We start from the raw sequence: 27,414 nt of genomic DNA, 5'->3' as shown, positions 1-27,414 counted from the left end.
TTTATAATTTCTTCTAATTCAAAAGTGAAAATATTTTAGCTTTGAAATATCACAATATTTATACCATTGTGGTGACACATTTTTAAAAAAATACATAAACAAGAAGATAAAATAAATAATTAGATAAATTAAAATGATGAAATGACCACTTTTGAAATTAAAAATAATTTCAAAATAAATTGTAGAAAATAATTAATATTATGTTAATATAAAAAATTGATTTTATACCTAAAAAATTAACCAACAATGGGCTTCGTTTTTAAACTTTTTTGTATTATGAAAATACTAAATTAACCATATAATAGAGGTGGTTTTATATTATTTTCAGTCCTCATTTTAATGGGATTTACATAAAATTTATAATTAGCTAGGAGTTATTGTTTAGATTAATAATTTAATAACCAACTACTTGTCTCACAATAAATTAAGTGTTCAAATAATAAATTAAACCTAATGAAAAATGTGAAAGTTGTATGTGATTCTAGAATGCAAACCAAGCAAGGGATAGTATGCAAAATTTTCCCACCATCCCTTTTGATTTATTCTAAGAAAATGGCACAGAAAAGAAATGAATAATGTAAGTATTCAAATTAAAAAGTTATATTGTAATATAACATATAATATAAATTTGAAATATACAAATTTTTTAAAGGAGGAGATCATCGTCTCTTTCTGTCATCACTCTTTAGGCTCCTCCATATATTCTTACACCAGAGGATTGCCATCTCTCTCCTTCTTTCTATTTATATATTCTCTCTCACCTTCTCTGCTACAAATTCCAAATTTTTTTAATTAATTAAGAGGAGTGGAATAACCAAAGAAAAATAAAAAAGAACATAGAGATAAAAGCCTCTCTTATAGACAGAGAGAGAGAAAGCATGAGCACCTCCTCCTCTGTTTCCATTTCCACAATCCTTATTGTTAGATCTTAGTTTCTCATCTGGTCCTCTCTAAAATGGTAAAATTCTTTGTCTTTTATTTTCCGATCTCTGCCAAACATTTTATTGATCTTGATCTGGATCAATTCTATTATTAATTCTCATTGTTTGGACAATCAGGATTCTGGGTTGAGTTCTGATTGGTTATAGGATATCAAATGATCCAAGATTGGATTTAACAAATACCCACTTCAACTTTTTGATTGGGCACCAATCAGATTCTATCTTTATTATCATATAAGGTATGGTTTTTTACATGCTTGATTGTTATTTCCAATTTGATCTGTTTCTTTGTTTTGTTGGTGTCCAGAAATTCGTGGATTTTCGGTTTTTTGTGGCTTTCTAGTCCCATCAGCAATACAAATTGCGTTTCATGTGTTTGTTTTAATACTAACAAGCTAAATATTTTGCTTACAAGTAGATTATTGATTGACTTACCAATTTTGTTGAATTGGGTTTCGTGTTCTGAATTTGTTTTGTGTTTTCCTATTCGTATTGGTGATTGATGTGTCAATTTGTTGGAATGGGTGATTGCAGGAAAAGATGGAATCAGATCTTGGTAAGCTCTTCATTGGTGGGATTTCATGGGACACTGATGAGGAACGTCTGAAGGAATATTTTAGCAAGTATGGGGAAGTGGTGGAGGCGGTGATCATGAGAGATAGAACTACGGGCCGTGCCCGTGGCTTTGGTTTCGTGGTCTTTGCAGATCCTGCTGTTGCGGAGAGGGTCATTATGGATAAGCACATGATTGATGGACGCACAGTGAGTAGCTTGATCATAAACATCCTACGTGCATTGTGAATTTTGTTGACTTGATGTTGGCTTTCTTGTTTCAATTCTGTTTTTGAAGGAGTAAAATGCTAAATCTTTAAGTAAGAGACAATCTGTGCCCTTAGTTCAACTCTAAATTCAAATTTCACTTAGTGAGATAAAAAACAGAATCTTAATCTGTTTCTTATTTGAATTTACTTGCAAATTTCTGAACTTTTAACTTGGGAGACATTCTTATTCCTCGATTATACTCAGGTTCTGACTTCTTAGAGTATTTAAAGATTAAAATCATTGGTCTCTCTCAATCTCAAGTGCAAAGTACTGAATTTAAAATGACTCATACAATCAACTTTAGCTTGGTTTTGGGTAGAATTTGGCCCTCATTATTTGCTCGGAACTGAGAATGAATGTTTCTAAATTTTCAGGTTGAAGCAAAGAAGGCTGTTCCAAGGGATGATCAGCACATTTTGAATAGAAACACTAGTAGTATTAATTCTTCTCTAGGTCCTGGACGCACCAAAAAGATTTTTGTTGGAGGTCTTGCTTCTACAGTTACAGACAGTGACTTTAAGAAGTACTTTGAGCAGTTTGGTAATATCACTGATGTTGTTGTGATGTATGATCACAACACACAGAGGCCAAGAGGCTTTGGCTTCATCACTTATGATTCAGAGGATGCTGTGGACAGAGTTCTGCATAAAACATTTCATGAACTTAATGGTAAAATGGTTGAGGTCAAGAGGGCAGTCCCAAAGGAGCTATCCCCAGGGCCTAGTCGGAGCCCTCTGATAGGATATAACTACAGTTTGAGTAGGACCAACAACTTCCTTAATGCATATGCTCAGGGATATAATATGAGCTCAGTTAGAGGTTTTGGAATGAGGATGGATAGTAGGTTTAGTCCTCTTGCCAGTGGTCGAAGTGGATTTCCTCCATTTGGTACTACTGGTTATGGAATGGGTATGAATTTAGAGCCTGGTTTAAGTCCAAGCTATGGTGGGGGCTCTAACTTTGGCAATAGTCCAGGGTACGGGCGGATTTTAAGTCCCTATTACAGTGGGAATTCAAACAGGTATAGTACTCCTATAGGTTATGGTGTGGGGAATGCAAGGAATGATTCTGTTTTAAGCCCAACTACTCGGAATCTCTGGGCAAATGGGGGTCTTAATACTGCTGCTAGTCCTCCCAGCCCTGGTGCTTTCTTGGGTTCTGGAAGTGGAAGTTTTGGAGCTTCATTTGGGAATAGTGGAGCCAACTGGGGTCCTTCTCATGTTTCGGCTCAAGGTGGAGGAAGTGCTTCTGGTTATACCAGTGGGAGCATGGGTTATGGGAGTGGTGGTGATAGCAGCTATGGGTTGGGAGGGGGTGGTTATGGAAGGAGCAGTGGCACTGCTGCAGCACCAAATTCATCATTTGCTGGGTCAACTGGTGTTTATGAAGGGTCCTATGGGGACTTGTACCGCAGTGGTTCAGCTTATGGTGATTCAACTTGGGGGCCTGGCACTCCTGAGCTAGATGGTGTGGGGTCATTTGGTTATGGGCTTGGCAATATCGCTTCAGATGTTACCAATAAAAGTTCTGAGGGTTATATTGGAAGTTATGGTGTTACAAGTAGACAATCTAATAGAGGTAATTCTTTGCTATGGCTTCTTTGAATAATCTTCATGAATTTTCTTTGATTTAATTTGTATTATAAACAATAGTGAAGAGAGAAAATATAAACATTACAAATTTATGTTGAATAACTTGTAGGATTGCTGAAATTTACAGGAAGTTATTCTTGACTACTTGTATGTAATTGCATTTTTTTTCTTTATATTGTTTAGCTCATAGGAAAAATTCATTACTCGTTTTAGGTGTGTCCTGATATGATGTAGTGGCTGACATCTAATAGATGTTATAAATTGCACCTTATTTGAGCTTCTCTCTCTCTTTTTTTTTTTTTTTTTTCCTGATGAGTGAATGGTAATCGGTGGCATGTTATACTAATTTATTTTCCTCTTTAATCATTATATGCTTCAGGAATTGCTACCTAGGAGATCTGTTACTGGATGTCACAAGATAATTGTAGGAGAAGGGTTGTGAATTTCGTACATCTTTCTCCTGAATATTTTCAGCTTATAAGGAAATTGATCTATAGTGCTAACGAGGGTTCTTGATTTGAATTATACACAATCAGAGTGAAAGCAGTTACAAGGATTTTGTGTAAGGTTTGAGATTTGAATTTCCCTTTTTTTTTTTTTTCGTTGCTTCTTTTAATTAGTGAAAAACTTAGGTTCCTTTCTTGGCATTTGAGTGAGGTGTAAAATAAGATTGCGGGATATATACTCAGGAAGATTGGTTCCCATAGATGTGTTGTGCATCTTCAGCGAGGCACGCCAATGGTATTACACTTAAAAATTGGGGTATTAGATTTTTATATATATTTTTTTTTCTTTTTGAGTAATGCCTGGAGAAGGTGCTGGTTGGTGTCCGTATATTTTCTTCTTTATTTGGGATTTGTCTGTCTACCAAGATTGTATGCAAGGTTCTGTTTGATCTATCAGTGTGAAACATTATAAGGGATTCTCTTCATGTTCCCCTGCAAATAAGTTACAGATATTCTGATTCATTTTTTATTCTGACAGTGTATTACAATTAACTAGATGAATGTTAAGACTTCATTCGCGATTGTTGTTGGCGATATTTGGATTAGCTTGTTTCTTGCTGCTGCTGTTAATGCCTGGATTTTGTGACAATATGCTTATGAGCAATATCTGCATCCTAATGTACTTTACCTGTGATGAAGTTAAGCTGTACGGTCACGAACCCCAACTGGCTTCAGTATTGGATCTTTTTTCTTTGCCAGTGATTGCATGAATATAATGATGCATTTAAAGCCTTTCTGGTAGTATCTATCATGGGTTTCCATCTGCTAAATAGATATTCAATTTCTGATCTTTGAGGCTATTCTGTGTGGTCATTCCATCTCTTATCCAAACCTCTACATTATAGGATATCTTTTGCTTAAACTTCAAATCACTTTCACTTGATTTTTGATTTTTTAAGTACCTCAAAACAAACACATTGTATTTAGTCCTCCGCTTCATTAAAATTCATTTATGAATTAAATTAAATTAAATTAATGAATGAAATTTGAACACAATCTCACATTAAAGTTTGTTTCCTATTGGATTTAGATCTAGTTAAATCAAAATTTAGCATCATGATAGTAGCATTTAACTTAGCAAGATTAACTCTAATTGGGGATTAGATGGTAATGGTAATTCTCACAACCAGCACAACCCAAACTCATTAGCATGGGCCCAATGAATCATTATGCCCAAATGGACCTTTGGGGTTCCACATGGACTTGGGTCCATGAATCTTTGGATGTAGGGAGCATAGATGAGGTCATTGATAATTGATTTGATTTTGGCTTTTAAAAGGCTGTGTTATATATATTGTTTAGAACAATTCATGCCCAAATCTCTCCTTCTCAAAGCCTTTTTTCACTCCTTTTAGGCACATCTAAAACTAGATGGGCAGACTCATGTTGCCTTTGTATTTTCTAAATTGATAATTTTATTTTGGGCACCAAGAGCCACATTTTGGACGGTCCTATCATCACTGGAGTGGGACATGTGGGCCCATCACGCCTTGACCATTGCAATGGGGAATCCCTTTTGTGAGCTGCTGCCAGCAAATCCTGAAGCACGACTTGCAGGTGCCAAGGCTTAATGTGTGTTTGGTTTGAAGCATATCATAAATTTGGTGCGCATTTTTACACTGAACTGTCCAAATAAAGCCACTTGTTTTACCCTCATCATTTTAAGGGAAATGAAATTATTCCATTTTTTTTTTAATATAAATCATTAAGGTCTTTTCGTGATGTCATAAATAAATATCATTAAAAGATTTTTAAAAAATAAAACAGAAAAGAATATAACTATTATAAACTCAATTTTTAGACCAACGATTAATTCAATCAATTTTCCAATTTGACTGGATTTTTAAGGCACTTATTAAATAATAATCAAACTTAACTAAATATGCAAAATAAGTAAATAAATTTAACCAAATCAACATATTTTGATATAATTATTTAATTATTATATTATACTTTACTAATGAAAATATAATTTTATATAGTAAATAATAAAACATTGTTTTTTTCGAAAAATAATAAAATATTATCTTGATTAGTAAGGGAAGGATCCCTTAAACAGAGGTTCATTTGTCTAATACTCAATTGCTTTTTCATTTTGCTTTATAGGATTCCATTTTCTTTGCAATGGGAAATCAAGAATATGTGATTTTCTTAACCCCAAAAGGTCAAAAAGCTAGGCCTTTTTGATTATCACCTTCCAACTCTGATATTGATTTTTATTAAAAAAAAAAAATGAAAGAAAATCTTTCACAGCAGTGAATATTTCTTATTTGCAAGTCGAACCCATTGGGTAACCCAATGCCTGAATCCAAATATGTTACTCTATGAATGCTGAATCTAAAGAAAATGATGACTGAAGTTATCCATTACCGTTGAAAGTTGAAACAAGCTTTCTTAAAGGAATCCTTCACCAAGAAGTTGAGAACATGAGTTCATCTCTCTCTCTCTCTCTCTCTCTCTCTCATGGCCAACATTGTCAAATATCTGACACAGTACGCGCACCCTCTCTCCACCGAAAAACAAAAGGTCCCTTTTCCTTTCTGTATATTACGGCAAGAAATAGTTCTTTTCTCTTAGAACATGAGCTGCTTCCAAATTTGTCTTTGAAAAAAATGTTCAGGTAAAGCGCACAGAGCTAGAGCTAGCTTCCCATCTTGGCCATGGCATCAAACCGGAACCTTAGAGATCTAAAATGGCTTCTGCAAGCCATTAAATCACAAACCCTCAATCTACAGAGCATTTCCTTCTACCTTTCTCAACCAGTTTCAGGCTGTTACCAAGAAACAGAACAATCTCTGAATGTCAACATTTCCAAGGACAGCATTTCCAACTTTTCACACATCCTCTCAGACTTGGGCACTGACAAAAACATTCAGTCTTCTTTAACGAATCTTGAGTTTCACCGAGTCGATTGGGGACTAGAGCAAGTAGTATATCTTGGAGTATTGCTCCAGAGTAGTCCAAACATCAGGCAGCTTGTGTTTCGACGAAACAGATTTGATACAGAATGCTTATGTGAGCTTTGTGAGATTCTAAAAAGGAATACAGTGATTAAAGAAGTCACGTTTTCTGAATCAGGGGTAGGGTCCGCTGGAGCTGGACTTATAGCTGCTGCTCTTAAGTTAAATGAGAGCTTGGAAGAGTTGCAGATATGGGAAGACTCAATCGGGTCGAAAGGTGCAGAGGAGCTTTCAAAGATGATTGAAATAAACTCAACATTGAAGCTTTTGACAATTTTTGATTCACACTATATCACAGCAACTCCACTTATATCAGCTGTTTTAGCAAGGAATAGGACCATGGAGGTCCATGTTTGGACTGGAGAAAATGGAGGGAAAAGTTCCAAGGTGGTAGAGTTTGTACCTGAGAGCAGCACGCTTCGAATTTACAGGCTAAACATTTCTGGTTCTTGCAGGGTTGCTTGCTCTCTAGGATGGAACTCAACAGTGAAGTCACTTGACATGACTGGAGTCCGGCTGAAATCACGCTGGGCTAAAGAGTTTCGATGGGTCTTGGAGCAAAATCTGAGCCTCAAGGAGGTAAGATTGACAAAAACTTGCCTCAAGGACAAGGGAGTTGTTTATGTTGCAGCTGGACTCTTTAAGAACCAGAGTTTGGAAAGATTATATGTTGATGGAAACTGGTTTAGTGGGATAGGTGTAGAGCATTTGCTATGCCCTTTGAGCAGGTTCTCTGCCCTGCAAAGCCAAGCCAATATAACACTGAAGACTGTGACCTTTGGAGGAGGGAGAACAAAAATTGGAAGGGATGGGCTCACGGCAATTATACAAATGCTGACAACTAATGAGACTCTGACCAGGTTGGGGATATGCGATGACGAGAGTTTGAGACCAGACGATTTTGTCAAAATTTTCAGGAGCTTAGAAAGGAATGCCAGTTTGAGACACTTGTCTTTGCAAGGTTGTAGAGGGGTTCAAGGAGAGTTTGTACTAAAGACAATAATGGAGACATTGCAGGTCAATCCTTGGATTGAGGACATCGATCTTTCAAGAACACCGCTGCAGAATTCAGGGAGGACTGATGAAATTTATCAAAGACTGGGCCAGAATGGAAAGACTGAACCAGAAGTAGACACAGCTGATTTGCTCAAGGACATGCCACTTACTGAGCCAAAGAGCTGTAGGGTCTTCCTCTGCGGGCAAGAATATGCGGGTAATGATCTACGTGTTATAATTAAGGAATATATATTGGTTTGTAGTGCTGTATTATCTTTTCCTTGAACTCAAAAGCCAAGACTGAATTGTTAACTCCTTTAAATTCCTATTTGCAGGCAAGACTACACTTTGTAACTCCATATCACAGAACTTCTCGTCTTCAAAGCTTCCCTACATGGACCAAGTGAGAACTCTAGTGAATCCAGTTGAACAAGCTGTTAGAACAAACGGAATGAAGATAAAGACTTTCAAAGATGAAGACACCAAGATATCTATATGGAATCTTGCAGACCAGCACGAGTTTTACTCCCTCCATGATCTCATGTTTCCAGGGCACGGAAGTGCATCATTCTTCCTAATCATATCCAGTTTGTTCAGAAAACCCAGCAACCGAGAGCCAAAGACAGCAGAAGAGATAGAAGAGGACCTGCAATATTGGCTTAGGTTCATAGTCTCCAATTCAAGAAGAGCTATCCAACAATGCATGCTACCAAATGTAACTATAGTCCTCACACATTGTGACAAAATCAATCAAACATCACAAAACTTGCAGCTCGCGGTGACTTATATTCAGAGAGTGAGAGACAAGTTCCAAGGATTTGTTGAATTCTATCCAACTGTATTCACAATTGATGCAAGATCTTCTGCATCAGTTAGTAAACTCGCTCATCATCTTCGGAAGACAAGCAAGACAATTCTTGAAAGAGTACCACGAGTTTATCAGCTTTGCAATGATCTAATTCAAATTTTATCAGACTGGAGAGCAGAGAACTACAACAAACCAGCAATGAAGTGGAAAGAATTTGGTGAGCTTTGCCAAGTGAAGGTTCCACCATTGAGAATTCGTTCCAGACATGACAATAAAGAAAAGATGGAAATGAGGAGGAGAGCTGTAGCTAGTTGCCTTCATCATATTGGCGAATTGATTTATTTTGATGAATTAGGTTTCTTAATCTTAGATTGTGAGTGGTTCTGCAGTGAAGTGCTTAGCCAACTAATAAAATTGGATGTTAGAAAGCAAAGCTCCATGGAGAATAATGGCTTCATTAGCAGAAAAGAATTGGAGAAGATGCTAAGAGGAAGTTTACAAAGTCAAATTCCTGGAATGGGTTCAAAGGTCTTTGAGAACTTAGAGGCCAGTGACCTTGTGAGAATGATGCTCAAACTAGAACTGTGCTATGAACAAGATCCATCAGATTCAAATTCTCCACTACTGATCCCCTCAATTCTTGAGGAAGGCAGAGGGAGGCCACAGAGGTGGCAGTTAACTACGCCTGACTGCCTTTATGCAGGGAGGCATCTTGAATGTGACGATTCAAGCCACATGTTTCTCACACCAGGCTTCTTTCCTCGTCTGCAGGTAATATTTGAGTCTACTTTTATCTGATTGTTCCTCCTGTTTTGTACCGAATTGTAACCTCAAATAAGTTTAAAACGCTTAGGGAATACCATAGATTATTTTCTTATGGCACTTCACTGGGAATATGTGCCAAGAAAGTCCTGAAATTATCTTCTATTTCTCACTCACTGTATTTCAATTGCTTTTGAACCCAGGTTAATCTTCATAATAGAATCATGGCATTGAAGAACCAACATGGAGCAACCTACAGTCTTGAAAAATACCTCATCTCAATAAACATCAATGGTATCTACATCAGAATAGAACTTGGAGGACAGCTGGGATACTACGTTGATGTTCTAGCTTGCTCCACCAAGAACTTGACAGAAACGCTCAGACTCATTCATCAGCTCATAATTCCCGCAATCCAGAGTCTCTGCCATGGCGTCACATTGAGGGAAAGCGTCATGAGGCCTGAATGCGTGCAAAACTTGACGCCGCCCAGATACAGAAAAACCCAACATGTGCCTTTGCAGCAATTGAAACAGGCACTGCTCTCACTTCCTGCTGACAGCCTATACGACTATCAGCACACTTGGGGTCCAGTTCTCGACTCTGGCAGACCAGTTCTAAGAGCTGGATTTGATCTTGCTCGAGACCTCCTATCAGATGATGACTTCCGGGAAGTATTGCACAGAAGATATAATGACTTGTATGACCTTGCTGCAGAATTGGAAGTCCCACCACAAAGAAATCCAGATGGTACAGATCAGCCAGGTAATGAACTGGACACAGTTGATCCAAGTTTTTCTGGAATTGCAAAAGGGGTGGAACAAGTTTTGCAGAGACTCAAGATTATCGAACAAGAGATTAGAGACTTGAAGCAAGAGATACAAGGGTTGAGGTATTATGAACACAGACTCCTCATAGAGCTTCATCGCAAAGTGAACTACCTTGTGAATTACAATGTCCAACTGGAAGAGAGGAAAGTACCTAACTTGTTCTTTTTCGTCAGAACAGAAAACTACTCAAGAAGATTGGTCACTAACATGATCTCTGGTATGACTGCACTCCGGCTTCACATGTTATGTGAATTCAGACGAGAAATGCACGTTGTTGAAGATCAGATTGGTTGTGAAATTATGCAGGTTGATAACAGGGCAGTGAAAAGTTTGGCTCCATATATGAAAAAATTCATGAAATTGGTAACATTTGCGCTCAAGATAGGAGCCCATCTGGCAGCTGGAATGGGAGAAATGATACCAGATTTGAGCAGAGAAGTTGCTCATCTAACTGGCTCTTCCATCATGTATGGAGCAGCAGGAGCAGTTGCTGCTGGAGCTGTGGGGGCTGCAGCTATGGGACGAATGGAGGGAATCAGGAACAGAAACAGAAGTGCAGAAAGCTCAAGAAATATTCAACAAGAAGTAAGAGCAGCACAACAATGGGTGGTTGATTTTCTAAGGGACCGCAGGTGTTCGACTGGAAAGGACATTGCAGAGAAGTTTGGATTGTGGAGAGTGAGATACAGGGATAATGGACAGATTGCATGGATTTGCAGGAGGCACCTAACCATAAGAGCAAACGAAATAATTGAAGTACCCATTTGAAACCGTGTATGTGCCCACTGCCCAGGAGTATGGAAAATGAAGTTTATTCTTATTATTTTTCTTTGCCATGTATGCTGTTCTATTTTATGGGACAGGGCCAGTTGCAGAATTTCTTGTAATGTTACCAAGGCTTGCTGTAATTAGTTCCACTTTGATGACGCAAAAGCTTGTTTATCAGAATCTCACAATTAAAACTAGTAAGAATTCTGTTTACCAGGCAAGTAGTGCTGAGGATATTTCTTTCATGTAGAATGACAGATATGTACATTTAAACTAGCACCATCAAACGCATTTGCGAACGAAAACAAGGGATAGCATGTGCACCAATCTTATCATATACCAACTCCATGAGAAAAATTGACCACCATAGACAAATGTGGGGGATCAAGGATGCTTTAGCCTTATCTACCATGTGCCTTAAATCACCATGTGAATGTGGGACCATTTACTCATTCATATTATTAGTCTATAATAATCACGAAATTTGATCTCATAATCATTGAGTTGAAATAAGCAGGAATAAAGAAGAGAATAAAAATTGAAAGGGAAATTTCCATGTACAATAACAGCAATTGTTATGAAACAAAGCTGATGATAACACAAAGTCATGATTTCCCGTCCGAGTCATCTAAACAAGTAAACATACAAAAGGAAAACACCACACTACATGATTCATTATTACATTCCACTATTAGTATTAGTCCCCTTGCTAAAATCTAAAGTCACCTTTGTTTTTTCCTCTGAACCAGTAGAACTAAGGCTCAGAAGAAAGCCCTACTCCCATAAAACACGCGGGAGCCACTGTTCTTTGATGACTGCATTTTCTGATCAGAAGTTGAACTACCTGAACTGGTTGGTCCACTATCAATGTCCAAAGGAAGCTTCATCTTTGCCAATGACTCGGTGAATTGCTGCATGCTTTTCATGTACATGTCTACTATATCCTGCTGGACCACATTCTGCTCAGGTTCAATATTCACAGTAATAACAGGCTTTACAGTTTTCTCACTTTGCGCTCCACCAGAGGAATCAGTCTCACCATCTCCAACATCTCCACCCTTTTTCTCCTTTCGAGCTGAGTCATGCTCCTGGTTTGGTGGTTTTGAAGCTGGAGCATCCGAGGTATCAGAGCTTGCAGCAACAGAAGGAGAAGAAACCCCATTTGTTGACACACTGCTAGGAGGAGAATCAGGCTTAAGAACCTTATTGGAATCGACAGTAGCAGCCAAGAAGCTTTCCATGACATGAACACCCATTTCTGAACTAACATGATTTTCAACATCAGATGTGACCAAACTATCAGAGCTTTCAGAGTCCACGCTGGTACATGGAATCCTAAAGTACTCTGAAACCATCATCTGGTTTTCATTCACAAGTTTTGGATCTGGGAATTCAATCTTATCAAATTCACTGGGAACTGATTCCTGTATCTCTACATCCTGTGCAGTTCCATCTGTAGCCACAGCAGTAGGCATGGCAGGAATCGCCATGACTTCTGGTGAAGCTCCAGTATATGATAGGGATAACTGAACAAACCCGGCTGGAGAATGGAATAAATCAGTCGAAGAAAGAGAGTATTCTTTCTCCAACTTCCCATTCTTGATTAGAACATCAGAGAGAGGTACCAAGGCAAATCCAAGCAACTGATCCTCCAGATAATTCCTCACCCTGCTCATCATGAATATCTCACATTTAAGAGAGGAATCAATAGTTTTGACATTGAACCGGAGATCATCATTGAAGACTGGGTTCCTCCCACCACCATTGATGATTTTGGTGGACACCGTATTTTCAGGATCACTGGTCAGGCAAAACTTAGCATAAACATCTTGCTTGTGGTAAATGCATATGTTATGGATATCCCTAGCCTGATGTATGTAGACATCAAGAATACCGATGAAATCCTCCAAGTTGTCAACCATGGCTTCGTTCCTCTGGGCCTCAATTCCCTTGGACAAGCTATCAGAGGTCTGCACTGCATAATGAGATTTCTGCTTCTCTGGCTCAGCAACAACAGAACTCTTGAATGGTGATACGACAGATTGAGGGGAATCCATTATCACGCCAATAAAATGGACCTGCCAAAGAACAAAACAAGATGTGTTTAAAAATTTGTCACCTAAATGAAAATACTTCAGACGAAACTGCTACTTTCCCGTCCGATCTCAAAGACCCCAAGCCCAGATATTTGAGCCAAGTTGATAAAAATTGTGACCTCCTTAACCCTAGACACTACATCAAGGATAAATTCCCTGAAAAAAATCCCAAATTTACACCATAGAAACTCTTACTTCTCTAGCAAAAACTTTAAGTTTTGAAATCCTAAAATGAAGCTCAGTTCTTGAAAAGGTTATGAAACTAGCTGCTTTAAAACCCAGCACAAAGAACCCAAGTTGCAGATTTCTGAGCTGAAACAAATACAATTCTTAAAAATCAGAGGCCAAATTGCAAAAAGAAACCTTTTTCTGTTTAAGCTAACATCCAAACTGAGAAGCAACCTGAAACCTAGCTTGAGCTAAGTGCAGCACACAAAACCATGAAATGAGACATTTAGCTCCAAGACAAATCTAAAACCTATCCTTAAAATTAAAAGAACCTAACCTGAGAGACAAGAGGCAGATCCAAAGTCAAACCTGACCTCACCTCCACACAGAGAACCTTTAAAAACCCAAAGAAATGAGACTTGCACATGAACTACAAAAACCAGACTCCCAACTCAAAGAACAGCAAGACCCTGAACTGGTGAGTCATAACCAAACCAACAAACCAACATCAAGAAAGAGCACAAGTAATTACAAACTTCTATGGAACCCGAAGTCCAAACCCTACCAAAACTGAGACTTCCAGTGAACCACTCCCAGGCTCCCCAAACTTAAAGGCGGGCAAAGACCCGTCAATAGTTATACCACAAGACCAGATTCCAATAAAGCTATCAACTTTCCAGCACAGAAACCGGAATCCAAGGAGAGTAAAACAAGGAACGCAAAAAAGCACAGTAACCCAGATCACGATACAAAATTCAGAAACAACACCCCAAACCAAAACTCATCTAAGCCCTACAACACCCCATCTTATGAACAATTAAACATCCAGGACAAAGACGAAAGTAGCTAAAAGCCAAAGACGGCACAACAACCCAGGTTATCCACTCAAGATTAAAAATGAAACCACCAAAATCCTCCTCAAAAGCATAAAAAATGAACTCACCAATTATTTCAAAGAAAAAATAAATTGACGAAAAAACAAAAGATGGGTATTGTTTAAACCTGCCTTTACCTCCAAAGTCAAAATGATTTGCGTAGAATCTGTGGTTCTAATCCAAGATCTGGCCAATACCCAATTCGTGAACCGAGGTTTGTTTTTCGCTTTTTAGCTTTTGCTATTGAACTTAAAAGCAAGCAAGCTTGAATAACCGAAAAGCAAGGAATAAAATCCAACTTATCTGGTGATAACAATCTAAACAGATAAGAGTAGTACACTAATACTTGAGAGGGAGATAGAGAAAGAGTTGAAGACGAGCGTATTGATACCAGTCAGGTAGACTCCGAATTAGAGTATATATAATTATATAAATCAATGAAAAATGCAAATGTATACAGTACACAGAGATTGATTATTATGTTTTGGGGATTTTATATACAGGAAAATTACAAAGAAAAAAGGATGGGTACCCTTTACAGAAGACTGGAGAGACCGCCCCACAAGAATTTAGTGAGGACGGAACCAATGAGAAGAGAGATGGGTGCGTTTTTTGTTGGTGGGGACTTTGAAACGTGGAGCCTGCAAATCTTTACATACTGTTCCCACCCTGCAATTTGTCATTTTCTGAGGCTGCGCCCCAATATTTTTATATTTTTATATTTGATGTTTTGCTTTATTTTCCATTTTTTTTTAAATAACAATTGATCGGATTACAATCAGATATAAATGGGTGTTCTATAATCCTTCCTTATACTTCTTTCTCTCCTTTGAAAATACCGAGGCAAAAAAAGAAAAAATCAATAAGAGTAGTTCATGTCTGATGCAAGAGCTTCAAAGAATATAATTTCCATGTCTCGTATCAATATAATTATAATTTGAGTTTAAGTTAAAATTTTATGTAAATTGATAACAGACTATTCTCTTGAAGTTAAAGAAATATATTATGTATATAATTAATATTAATTAGATAAATTATTTATCTTTACGTATGACTTAAGGTTTAAATACATTTAAATATTTTGATGAATTTTGTAAGACAACAGTATGAATTTTTACCATATCACCCTTCTGGTAAATTTGATATTCTTTATAAGAAAAATGGTAAGTAGAGATAGCAATAAACAGGATATCTCATAATCCCTTGTCATCTGTGTTGGTAGTCATGGAGAACAGCTTTGCTTAATCCATCCCTTTTCTCATTCTTTTTTCTTTTAGCAGAATTTTCTGATCGTTCCTTGTCGACTTTTTCAGAGCCTCACCAAACAAATAATGTTGAACCTGAAAACCTGCCTGCCCACATGTCTGAAAAACACAAGAATTGCATACACTTTACCAGAATGCAGTCTGCACTCTGCATCATGCAGTTTACTTTTTAATTTCTTCCAAAATATTTATATATAAAATAATTATTGCTTAGTTGAACAAAATTATAGGGTCAGTCATCATATCATATGTGTGTTGCTCAGATAGTGCAGCCTTCACAGATCATCAAACACAGGAGTCTGTATTATATATATATATATATGTATTTTTTTTTCTCTCTCTCTCTAAAATGGTCAGATTAGGAGAGAACCTTGCAGGTTGCAGCTGCAGGACCCATATCCCTTCATTTCCAATCTCTTATCATATTTTTCTGTCTTATTATTTTAATATTAAATAATATATAACATTTTTTCTATTTAGTATTTATAAAATTCTATTATATATATATAAATTAAAACTTATATTTTATTATTATGAATAAGTTTATTATTTTAAAAAAATAATTTAAGTATTTCTTTATTATGAGGTATTATTATTTATATTTAAAATTTTAATTAAAATTTTTAATTTAGTTTTAATAAAAGTATTTAAAAATACAAATTTAACATAATTTGTTTTAATTATTTATAAAATACATTAAAGTACTACTTATAGTAATACATTGTTATTTTTTTCTGAAATTATTAAATTTATAACATATTTAATATTTATAAAATAATATATTAATCAATTCTCGATTCGATTTTAATTGGATTTTAAACAGATGAATTAAATTTTAAAACATTAAAATAAATTAATAAAAATAAAATATTATTATTCAAATCAATTCAATTTGAAACTTTAATTCATACTTTAACAAAATAAAAAAAAATATTAGAGAGAAGATAAATATTTCAAAATAATGATTACTATCCTCTTAGAATACTCTTCAAAAGTAAATTAATTAAAGAGATGTAGAAATTAAAATTTTTAACCTCATATTGTTTTGTAAATATTACTTCTTTTTTTTTCTTCCACTGCAAGATAAGGCTAATTGGACAAAATTACCATAGAAATCCATGCGGAAGAAGATGTGTGTTCTTGATCCAATGTGAAACTTCCAAGAACAGTACAACACAATCAAATGAAAATGAAATTGCTTTCTTTTACGAGACAATATGTAATGTAATGAAATTAACGTTCTTTCAATTCATAAATAATGCCATGGACCTTTTCCACAATTGCCTTTGTGCAGTTGATCCATATTCAATTCTTGATTGGACCCTCAAAAAGAAAGAAATAAAGGCTCACAATAAGTTCTTGTTCTTGGATTCCCTGCTGTTCATGACCATAAATGTTCTCCCCACCTTGCAAGTTTGGGTTTGAATTATTAACTATGAATCCCCAACAGAGTCAATTATTGGTTATTCAACTTTTCTTTCGGCCAAAATAAATAAATGGAGGTGAGAATTGACATTCTATTCAACTAACACTAGGCTCCATTTGAAGGGGCACTGATGGCAATTATAGCTAAACAACAAACCCATCAATGTTCATCTTATTGTTGTCTTATCTATTATTGCTATTACATGTATTCTAATTTATTTTTTTTATAAAATATGTATTATAATTTCAAACAAACGGTTAGATAGCCATTAGTTTTCTTTTTTTTTTCAGATATATATATTTTTTAATTATAAATCATCCACTACAAAAAAAAAAATAATAATGAATTTTAATGTAATAATATAAAGTTATATTAAGTGTTGATATAGTATGTCGTAAAATTTAAGCCAATTTTCAAAAGGATCTGATTCTTTGAGATCGATTCAAATTATAAGAAGTTTAGACTCATAACTTGAATAGACCGAACATAAGGAGTTTAAATAAAATTGAATATAGAGAGTTTAGACAAAATTATGTACGAGAATGTTAGAAAATACATTTTGAGAGATTAATTTGGATTAAGTTTGAATAAATAAGTTAATCTCAAAGATCGGATATAAGCCATTTGAACATGCTATATTGAAATTGAAAATATCACTGAAAAAGTATGTTGTATTTTCGTAATATATTGAATGGTAGCTAGAGATGAATTAGCAAAATCCGAGTATTGCATAAATTCATTATCCTTTGCCTTATAAATAAATCATTAACATATGTCAAGGTATGCAATTTATTCTTTTCAATATTTATTAGTCATTATTTTTTGTTTTTTAAAATTTAATGGCTCGAGCATCAGAGTGGCTACATTCAAGCTATTAACCTTACATTTTTCTTTGTTTGAGGTCGCTCGGAGTCTATTCACTTATTTGAGAATCACAGACATCATCAGATGCTAAAATATTTAATTGGGAATCCAATTTTCACAATTCAATTTATTATAATCACAATTTAAATATTAAAAAATATAATACCTTTAAATAAGAACTTTTATAAATAAAAAAATATATCAATCTCGTTTAAATTAACTCTCATATTTGCCATCTATATTCTCTCATATGCTTATCATTAAATCAAATGAAAATATTATTTTTCTATTTTTTATTTGTTTATTTAAAAATATAAATAAAAATAACACAAACTATTAATATAGAGAGTTATTTTAAATTAAATTATAAAAATATTAAATATTTTTATAAATTATTTATAATAAATTAAATTATATAAATAAATTTTACTTTCTTTCTTTCACTTTTTTTTTTCTTTAAACATCACATCATTATTATGATCTTTTTTTTTTCCTTTTAATAATAAAAGCAAAAGAAAATTAAAAGAAAAAAAAATAGAGATTCTCAATCAATCAAGATTGTTTCTTCTTACTTTAACAACTAAAATCCCTCCACTAAAGAAAGGGCAGCACACTTGACAGCCTTTCTTTTTTATTATTATTTTTATAATATGGGACCCTTTGTACTGCCAAAACGATGCTTCTCATCTCACGTCTCTTTGTGCTTTCTTTATTTTTGCCAACAGAAATCCTATGCAAATAGGGCCCAAAAATGTCAGATAAATCAGTCTCTTTATTTTAATTTTCTTTTAATAGTATTTTAAATAATATTTAAAAAAATAATTTTGAGATATTTGCTTTTATTTAAAATAAAATATTAAAAAAAAAAGGTGAAAGACTTGAATAGTTGATTGAAATCACATAATCCATCCAAAGTAGACTTTTGAGCAGTTGCTGCAAGACCTCTAGCCATAGGTGTGTCTCTTGCTTTCCATCTCACTCTTTAGGGTTATGGTTGGACATAAAAGGGATCTCTCCATGATAGAGATGGAGATTTTCAATTTCCCTTTTCCTTTTCTCCCCCTTTTTCTATTAAGGGTAATGGTGATGTGATGTATGATATCATTTGCAGCGTCCTTTCATGAATTTTGGTTACTTTTTCTTATTTAAATTAATTACCTTTCTCAATTTGCATTTCCTTTTATTTTCCCATTAAATTTTATCCCATTTTTTTTATTGAATTTTAATTTTATCCCATATTATTAATCATTAATATATACATTATAAAGCATGATAATTGTGAAAATACCCAATAATTAAAAAAAAAAAAACTTTCTAGAAGAAGCAGCCCTTGAAACAAATTCCTTATATTTTTTTGCTGAGAGGTCAATTATGAGATTGGAATAGATATGCATATTATATAAATTTCTATTGTGAGTGCATATAGAAATGTCAGCAAATCTTGACTCTTCTTGAAATTTGATATGTATTTGAAAAATGTGGCATACTCATGCCCTTGACATTTTAGCCTTGAGCCTTGTCATTTAGTTACCCAAGACCATTTTCCAAATTAAACAAACATATATAGATTAGAGCATATTAAACTAATATTAGAACATTCCTGGTTTTCTGTTGCACTTGCTATTGCCAATATTAAATTATGGTTTGCCAAGCTAATTTATATTAACATATAAATACATTTCATCCAAATTTTTAGCTCATGAACAATTATTCACTCAAAGACTAAAAAAATTAACAATAAAAAATGTTTTTTCTATCACTTTAATCAATAAGGGATTTACAAAAATATAAATATTTTTCTTATAATTTAGTTTCATAATTAAACTCTCAATAAAATGGAAAAAAAAAATCTCTAAATAGTAATTATTGGGGTTGTGAGATGGTGCATTCAATAAATGAATGCACCTAATTAGACTGACTATGACTTAGTGAAGATAGTAAGTAGTTGGGTAATTAATTATTTTCACAAGCTTGTAATTAATGTAAATTGAAAAATAATGCATTAATGAAAGCAATCACTAGCTTTAGGCCCTGTTGAATAATAATTTAGTGTTTTGACTCTAGTTAAGATACTGTTTATTTTATTGATACTATTCGATGATATATCATTTACATTATTGTTTAGAGATTGAGAATGTAGTTCATTAAAAGTCACTCTTCATAGTGTTGGATTAGAGGTATTAATTCATATTTTAATGATAATAAATAATTAGTGTACCACTAATCTATCTTGAAAGTGTTTGTTTTAAGACTGTAGGTCGTAAGTTTAAAATTGAGAAATTACTTCAAATTAAAATTAAAAAAAAATGTAAGAAATTGAAGAAAAATCAATGAGATACTACAATGTAAATTTTTAATTTTGTGAATCTCAATTAGTTAATTATGTTGACTTAAGTCTAAAATTTTTTAAAATTTCTTAGTATCTTTATTTTTATATATTTCTTGACCAAATGGAAGTAAAATAAAATTTTTATTTTTGAGAAATGCAAAATTTAGGTTTTGAAAATATTTTTATTGAAAAGTTCATTAAATTAGCTTTTCAACACTTCAAACGAAATGAAAATCCGAGTTCAGGAAAAAAAATTATAAATTTTTTAAGTGTTTTTGCTTTTATATTCAAAGAGAATTTCAACGGTTGAAATCAAGATTTTAAATATAAAGTTTTAGCACCCAACTTTTGACAGCCGAAGTAAAAGACTTTGGTAGTCGAACCTAAATTTCTGTCACTCGATAAAATAAGGTTTTTAGTAGTTGAATGGGTATATTGCATTTAATGTATCTCCGATGATCATTTTCTTACCAAAACTATAAATAGATAAATTTATGATTAGAAGTAAAGAATAACAATTAATTTTTTGAGAATTTGTTGAGTTTCAAAGTCTTTTCATACCTTCTTTATCTAAAACTTGAGCCATTTTAATTAATTTTCTTAAGAGCTTGTTTTGAGCTGTAATTATTGTGTTATAAGAGTGAGATTAAAGTTATTAAGAGTATTTTATTATATCTTGAGTGTGTTAGAGTATTATGAGAAAAAAAAGATTTGTAAAAGAGTAAGGATTTATTTTTGTGGCTTTATAAGGGCTTTTTCTTCACTTAAATAAGAAAAATAGTAAAGTTAATTCTCAATGAAAGCATTTAAGAAAATATATAGGCTTGGGATAGCCGAACCTCTATAAATTTTTATGTTCATCATCTTTTCTTTCTCTCTTTCTTGTACTTGTTTTCCTCTATAAATTTTTAACTTCTAAAAATCCCCCCCCCCCCTCCTCTCTCGGATTGCTACAAGAAATAACACATAACTTTTAGAGAATAAAGAAGTATTTTAAATTTTGATTATAGTTAAAATATGATATCATTATCTTTACATTTAATAACTTGTATAATAATTATTTTTATCAAATTTTAAATCATTATATAAACAGTTAGTTACGAATAAAATTCAAATTTCAATATTTTAATATTATGATGTTAATATTATTTTATATGAAATTCTTAATGGGTGGATAATATTATGCAATGTAAAAAATAAAAAGGCACAATCTATTTATACGAGAACTAAATTAGCGTTATATCATAATTATAACTCAATTCATAATTCTAATAGAATTTACCTCGCTCTTTAATTTAAAATAAATTATAATTAAGGATTTCAAATAAAAAAAAAATAAAAACACAACTCAATTATATTACTTTTTTTTTTCTAGTTTTTAACTTTTTATATTGTTTTAATGGCATAATCATCCTTCTTTAAATGGAATTCATTCTTTTTCACCCTCTCCCCCTTTAAAGCCCACCGCCCTAATGCATTTTTGTACGCATTGTGACATTATTCCATTAAATTAAGGATGCGACATTACAACATAAATGATTGTATGAGGATACATACTTTTAACGAATAAAAATTTAATAAATTATATTTTTAGATAGATTTTACTATTCATCATAATTTTAAATAATATAACATTTATATATTGATTAATTATATACATTCGAATGTATGTAGGACTTATTATTTATTAAAAAAAAATTATGAATTAAGAGGGGGGAATTATTAACATGGAATAAAATTGGAAAATTTAACTCTCCAATTAAAAAATTTGAGGCCCATAAGTGAACTTAGTATAATTAGCTAATTATGATGGCTAAAAGAGGTAGGAGAACAGATTTGGTTATAGCCAAGCTATTTTCCATTTTGAGAAGTCTCATTCTTAGATGACAATAACTAATTGTAGTGGTTGAAGAAAGAAAAGGGTAGAATGTAATTTATTGTTGCAGCTTTTGGACTATATGAAAAAGCACTCATCTTTGAATTTCTCCATGTTCCACTATAGTTTCTTGGTCGCTAATTGCTGCATCATTAAGGGTTTGAAAGCTAAGCTGCTTAAAATTCAAAAGTCATCAAGAAATTTAGCCATTTTGATAGGCTAACAAAGATAGTAATAAAAGGGCATCCCTTTGATTTTGTTGATATTATATTAAAAATTTCACTAATAAATTTTCCCTGGTCAAGAAGGAATCCTAAGTCATAACACAAAAAAAGCTATAAAAAGAGGATAGAACAATAAAGAGCTAATTTTACAAAGGAATTGGTACCAAAATTATGCCCTTGACAAGAGGAGCAAAGAAAGGCTTTGTACAATCCATGGTCAAAGTTGTCCACAGATGAGGAACAATAACCAATAAAAATTAACTTTGAATTGCCTCTCATAAATGAGGAAAATTTAATAAAAATCGTCTAAATATAAAAGGTCTGGTTAATAGTGACGGGATACATATGACCATATCACACGGACCCTTTTATAGCTTTTTCACTTTTTAGGGCCTTGCGGGTGTGTTTTATTATTATTATTGTACGGATAAAAAGTTGTATTGGGCCTTGTTTTGGATGGGCCCAAAACAGTCTTGTTTTTGTTTGGAATGCAGTAAACGGTACCGTATAGCAGAAACGCATCGAGAGAGAAACAGGATACCATCTCCGAAACGAACTTGGCTGCACTTTCTCTTTGAAGGTGTGGTAGGACGACAGCGAGACGAGAGAAAGATAGAGATGGCAGCGGCGGATTCTCCAAACGCCAACACTGATACCAAATTTGTAGGGACCAATCAGAATCCTAACCCTAATTCTTCAAATGCGTTAGTTCCCGAGTCTGGCTCTCCTGCAGTTTGCCTTTTGCGTTTCGCCGGCGACTCAGCTGGTGGCGCCTTCATGGGCTCCATCTTCGGCTACGGTCTTCCCTTCCATCCTTGTTATATAATATTTTTGTTTATCTTCATAAACGTATTGGCCTTTAATTTTGCTTAATTGGGATTTTTATTTCATTGAAAATTTGGACTGTTATATTTGTTCTGTTAGATGATTAGCCCTTCGAAGCGGGTTTAGTGTTCGTATGTTTACGGTTCTTCAGCTATGGTTGTTGGTAAGAGCTGAATTTTGCCTTTTTAGGGTAGGAGTGATGTTTAATCACCCGTAATCTGAGTTTGAAATGATTTCCGTAGTTTGGACGTCTGGGATTTGGGACGTGCGTCCAGTGCAGGATTTTGGAATGCCTGTATGCCCTTTGGTTTAAAATGAGTATTATTTTGACTCCTTGAAGCCCTATAACAAACGTGCTTTTGGCCTTTCATGTTTATATAAGTGATGTTGTTTTATAACACATAGCGCACTCTAAGTTGGAGTTTAGTGTAATTAAGCTGCGGTGGTGATTTGAATAAAGTATTAAGCAGTTGGTACTTGTTATGGGGTTGTCATAATAGTTTTAAGATTCAACTTTTGTTATAAGAAAAATTAAATTGAAAGGAAGAACGTGGTGCATCCAGCATCTAAGGAACTATTCTGGAAATAAAAAATAACTGGTTCTATGGTACTTTTGCTGGCCAAGTGCAAATGCCAAGGGCCTTTGTTACGTTTGGCAATGCACTACTTACCTCTATACTGTGGACTAAAAATCTTTGGATATAAAAATTCTAGTGCCTTTTGATGGTGGAGAAGACCTTTGAAACACATTCATCATTTTATTTGATTAAATACGATGAGAGAAGAACATGCTCATCATTGCATCAATGATGGTGCAAATATTATCTAAGATTCTCAGTAAACAATAGATGTGCTGCATGATGTTAGTACTTATGTAGAAGTTTAAAGACGTATTGCATTTTGCATGCCATGTTTAAGGTAGTAGGATGCACATGGAACATATAAGTGATCTGTATGTGCATAATTTTTCGAATTTCAGTTCATTACTTGTTGATGCTGAGCACTTAGGATATGATGACCCAGGGAAGGCAGAGAGAAGGCATGAAAATATAGAGGTTATTGGCACATGTCCAATTTTTATTGATTTCAGTTGTTTAATTCTTGCCTATTAGTTCCTAAGGCAGATCCAGAAGTAGGATTCTACTCATATTGAATTTTGCTGTAATAATCCTTAAGTTGATTTTGGTAGGATATGGCTATTATGGAATTGCACATTCTTATAGGTTTATGATCATCTGTTATGATCAAAGGATAGGCAGCTGGAAGCTGTATGTAGAAATTTGTATATTAAGACCATGCTAACATGAACAGGCTCTCGGTTATTTTTTCACTTCACATTCCAATTCTGTATGGATAATTAGGGGATGTCCATGTCCTGATATGACTGCTTGATATGAATGTGTTCCAGGTTCAGGATTGATCAAGAAGAAAGGCTTTAAAGGATCCTTTGTGGAGGCTGGATCGTATGCCAAGGTTTGAAATATGGAAACTTCCTCAAGTCTTGTTCATAGAAAACAAATTATTTACTTTATTTATTGTTTTAAAACATGGGAGACTCTAACATATTTATACATACTGATTTTCCACCAAGTGATGATGGAAGGTACAACTAGATTTGACATTATTTTACGTTTTCATTGAGTATTGTTATGAACCTATTTCCTAGCTACTATTATTTCTCCTTTCATTTCTTTGTGTTTGTAAAAGAAAAAAAACCTTTAATATGTAATTGCCTGCAACAGACATTTGCAGTCCTGTCTGGAGTGCACAGTTTGGTTGTCTGCTTTTTGAAGAGGTTGCGAGGGAAAGATGATGGTATGGCATGTTAGCTGTGGATCTGGATCTTTGGCATCCCTCATATGCTTATATTTTAACTATTCTTTCTTTCTTGCTATGTAGTCATCAATGCTGGAGTAGCGGGATGTTGCACTGGTCTTGCTTTAAGTTTTCCAGGTATTTAATTTAACTTTCTGCACTCCTATCAGACAAAAAATCTCACCAGTTTAAAAAGTGGAAATAATGTGCTTAATAAGCCCACGCCTCAAGTTTGAATTTGCCAAGAGGATTTTGTTCTATATTTCCTTGGTGTTATGAAGGTCATCAGGGGGCCATTGGGCCTGGGTTGTTATATTTAGTTTCTTAGGTAATGCATTTATTAACTATAGGAGTGTGGTTTTCTGTTTATGGGGAAAAAATTGTGGGTCATGTTTTTGTTTTGGCCATATTTTTATGGTATTTATTGTGTATGTCATCAGTTTTCCAGTGGACATTTTCTCCTTTAATAAACTTTATAGTTACCAAGTTGAGTTGAAAATAAATCTTTTCAGGCAAATTTGTGGTGCCGTCAGAACATGGCATTACCATTTTGAAAAATTTTTCTGAACTCATGATTGAGTCCTCAAACATTTTTGTTTTTTAAGTGAAGCATTGCTTCAATCCTACTTAAGAAATTTTCTGTAAATTCCAAACTTCTTGATGTTACTGTAACTACCAAACTTTCTATACCTGTCATCCTTATTACCTTTTCCAAATATAGAGGTGCTGTTGTTTCCATATATATACATGAGTTTCTAGTTCTTTTAAGTAACTTATTGTTTCGTTTCAAAGTTTTAAACAATGTCTTGATGTATGCAAATATAGAGAATGCAAAGTCTGTGTGCAATATTAAAGTGCGACTTTTGTTCATTTATATAACTGTTTGAGCAATACGGTAATGCAGGAGCACCTCAGGCTCTCCTACAGAGCTGCCTGACTTTTGGGGCATTCTCATTTATTATTGAAGGGCTTAATAAGCAGCAACCTGCACTGGCTCATTCATTTTCTATGAGATACAGATGCAGCTACCGTGATGCATCTCATACAATGGCTGTCCCTGGTGATTACCATTATGCAACTCACCCCTTTTCTCTTCCTCTTTCTGTTCCTCTTCCAAATGAACTAAAAGCAGCCTTCTCCTTTTTCTGCAAGTCCTTAAAGAAACCCAGTAGCAATTTTCCAGCTGCTCCCTGATAAATGACTGGGAGCATGGTCATGCTTGCTTTAACATTTTGTAGATTGTTAGCATGGTTACAGTGTACTGTACTTTGTAGTTAGATTCTGAAGCTTCCTGGAAGCTTGAATGATAAAATGGTTCCTTGTAAGTGTGGATTTTCTATTTTGTTATGCCAGTCGTAGTCATTGATGAATGTTTATATGCATTTATTGTATACTTACAAAGTGCTATTTGCAAGCGGAAATTATCTCCACGCATATTGGAAGTCCTGTGGATTTGCTTTATCCTGTGTTTGCTCGGTAGGCCGCAGCTGGAGCAACTCAGAAACGAAGGCCATTGTTGAAAGATGGTTTTGATTGCTGTGAGCATGTGTGCCATTAAGTATGAGTGAGGTCACCGATGGGTGATACATCTTAATATTTTATGTGGTCGTGTCTATGGGCTTCAACTCAAGACAAAAAAAGATAGATGGTTAAAAAAGTTGGGATAAATGAAAGCGGTAGAGTTTAAATCTAACGAGAATTCCTCCAAGGATAGAAATGGAAAAAGAAATCAAAAGCTTAAAAACTTCCTTAAGTAAACACAATCTAAATCCTAAACTCATTAATTTCTCCAAGAAAAACTCGCAACCTAATCTTTATACATATTCAACTCCTCTTTTAACTTCGTTTGGTTTATATTTCTTTTTCTTACAGGAATTTTACTTTACTCAACAAGCTCGAGAGCTTTATAGAGAAATGGATTCCCACATGATTAAACGCTTACCGTAATAGCCAACCACTTTGAAATGCTATTATTATATATATATATATATATGTTCGTCATGAACTTCAACAAAATCAGACGGCTCCACCTCTTGTCTCTAACTCTAATCCTGAACAAAATAAATTTAGTTGTTGTTTAATGTGAATCCCCTCACTGTAAGACTGTAGCTTTAACATTATCGGATTGGAGTGAGGAGTTGAGTTCTGAATAAAGTTTGATGAGTTTTCTTTTCTTTTTTTACTTTATTGGCTTTGCTTTTCTGTTTTAAATCCAAATGGGCATATATTGATCAAGATTTATGCAAATTTGATGTTCATAGTTACTTTCCGTTGCTTGGCTAAAAGATGTTGCAATTTCCCTATTGTTAAGCTCGTATATATTACAATATGCTAAAAATATATATATATATGTATATTTCAAAAAAATATCAATATTAAAAGTTAATGTTGCTAAAAGAATCATTTTCATAAATTCAATCGTAACTAATTAATTAGCTCATGGCGATTCAAAAATAAAACCTAAAACTTAAAATTGAAAAAAATAATTATTAGATTGTTAATAATTATAGTTGCATTGTGGATGGGAATTATACCTAAAAATGATGGGATTCAAACCTTTTAATCTAGAGTGCCATTAATTTCCATTTTTTGACAGATTAATCTTTCGAAATGAATATCATGGCCATCAGATGCTCTCTCTCTCTATCTTTTATATATATATAGAT

General features: G+C 34.0%; 4 protein-coding genes across 10 annotated transcripts; 3 read left to right on the top strand and 1 right to left on the bottom strand.

Annotated features, from left to right (window-relative positions):
- Positions 1-629: 629 nt before the first annotated feature.
- Positions 630-4,395, top strand: LOC110633640 (heterogeneous nuclear ribonucleoprotein 1). Of its 2 annotated transcripts, XM_021782324.2 has the most exons (5): positions 635-958; positions 1,059-1,180; positions 1,476-1,703; positions 2,138-3,341; positions 3,735-4,395. In XM_021782324.2, exons 3-5 carry the CDS (start codon positions 1,482-1,484, stop codon positions 3,746-3,748), a joined length of 1,440 nt encoding a protein of 479 aa, XP_021638016.2. In that variant the 5' UTR covers positions 635-958; positions 1,059-1,180; positions 1,476-1,481; the 3' UTR covers positions 3,749-4,395. The 2 variants fall into 2 exon arrangements, with proteins under 2 accessions (XP_057993302.1, XP_021638016.2); XM_058137319.1 differs by lacking the exon at positions 3,735-4,395 and having other exon boundaries at positions 630-958; positions 2,138-3,636.
- Positions 4,396-6,056: 1,661 nt separating this feature from the next.
- LOC110633649 (protein TORNADO 1) lies at positions 6,057-11,198 on the top strand. The gene is made up of 3 exons (XM_021782345.2): positions 6,057-8,034; positions 8,153-9,396; positions 9,591-11,198. The coding sequence occupies exons 1-3, from the start codon at positions 6,522-6,524 to the stop codon at positions 10,983-10,985; spliced, it is 4,152 nt and encodes a 1,383-aa protein (XP_021638037.2). The 5' UTR covers positions 6,057-6,521; the 3' UTR covers positions 10,986-11,198.
- A 297-nt stretch (positions 11,199-11,495) lies between these two features.
- LOC110633650 (uncharacterized) lies at positions 11,496-14,632 on the bottom strand. 6 transcript variants are annotated; one of them, XM_058136637.1, is made up of 2 exons: positions 14,252-14,632; positions 11,496-13,063 (listed from the first exon to the last, which is right to left on the bottom strand). In XM_058136637.1, exon 2 carries the CDS (start codon positions 13,040-13,042, stop codon positions 11,747-11,749), a length of 1,296 nt encoding a protein of 431 aa, XP_057992620.1. In that variant the 5' UTR covers positions 13,043-13,063; positions 14,252-14,632; the 3' UTR covers positions 11,496-11,746. The 6 variants fall into 6 exon arrangements, with proteins under 6 accessions (XP_057992620.1, XP_057992619.1, XP_057992618.1 ...); XM_058136636.1 differs by having other exon boundaries at positions 14,256-14,632; XM_058136635.1 differs by having other exon boundaries at positions 14,262-14,631.
- Positions 14,633-22,622: 7,990 nt separating this feature from the next.
- Positions 22,623-26,118, top strand: LOC110633665 (chloroplastic import inner membrane translocase subunit TIM22-2). The gene is made up of 5 exons (XM_021782377.2): positions 22,623-22,907; positions 24,342-24,406; positions 24,676-24,748; positions 24,833-24,886; positions 25,653-26,118. The coding sequence occupies exons 1-5, from the start codon at positions 22,727-22,729 to the stop codon at positions 25,940-25,942; spliced, it is 663 nt and encodes a 220-aa protein (XP_021638069.2). The 5' UTR covers positions 22,623-22,726; the 3' UTR covers positions 25,943-26,118.
- The last annotated feature ends 1,296 nt before the right edge of the window (positions 26,119-27,414 follow it).

Source organism: Hevea brasiliensis, chromosome 15 (genome assembly GCF_030052815.1).
Source record: "Hevea brasiliensis isolate MT/VB/25A 57/8 chromosome 15, ASM3005281v1, whole genome shotgun sequence".
NCBI classification, from domain to species: domain Eukaryota; kingdom Viridiplantae; phylum Streptophyta; class Magnoliopsida; order Malpighiales; family Euphorbiaceae; genus Hevea; species Hevea brasiliensis.
Note: the sequence above shows the minus strand (reverse complement) of the source record. Positions and strands in the feature narration are given on the sequence as shown.

Bases quoted from the DNA above. Each gene is read 5' to 3' on its own strand.
- LOC110633665 (XM_021782377.2), top strand. From the start codon at position 22,727: ATGGCAGCGGCGGATTCTCCAAACGCCAACACTGATACCAAATTTGTA. The intron at 22,908-24,341 runs GTCTTCCCTTCC...AATGTGTTCCAG, and splicing joins GGGCTCCATCTTCGGCTACG to GTTCAGGATTGATCAAGAAG. The intron at 24,749-24,832 runs GTATGGCATGTT...CTTGCTATGTAG, and splicing joins GTTGCGAGGGAAAGATGATG to TCATCAATGCTGGAGTAGCG.
- LOC110633649 (XM_021782345.2), top strand. From the start codon at position 6,522: ATGGCATCAAACCGGAACCTTAGAGATCTAAAATGGCTTCTGCAAGCC. The intron at 8,035-8,152 runs GTAATGATCTAC...TCCTATTTGCAG, and splicing joins CTGCGGGCAAGAATATGCGG to GCAAGACTACACTTTGTAAC. The intron at 9,397-9,590 runs GTAATATTTGAG...TTTTGAACCCAG, and splicing joins GCTTCTTTCCTCGTCTGCAG to GTTAATCTTCATAATAGAAT.
- LOC110633650 (XM_058136634.1), bottom strand. From the start codon at position 13,676: ATGTGCAAGTCTCATTTCTTTGGGTTTTTAAAGGTTCTCTGTGTGGAG. The intron at 13,064-13,586 runs GTTAGGTTCTTT...GTTCTTTGGCAG, and splicing joins ATCTGCCTCTTGTCTCTCAG to GTCCATTTTATTGGCGTGAT.
- LOC110633640 (XM_058137319.1), top strand. From the start codon at position 1,482: ATGGAATCAGATCTTGGTAAGCTCTTCATTGGTGGGATTTCATGGGAC. The intron at 1,704-2,137 runs GTGAGTAGCTTG...CTAAATTTTCAG, and splicing joins ACATGATTGATGGACGCACA to GTTGAAGCAAAGAAGGCTGT.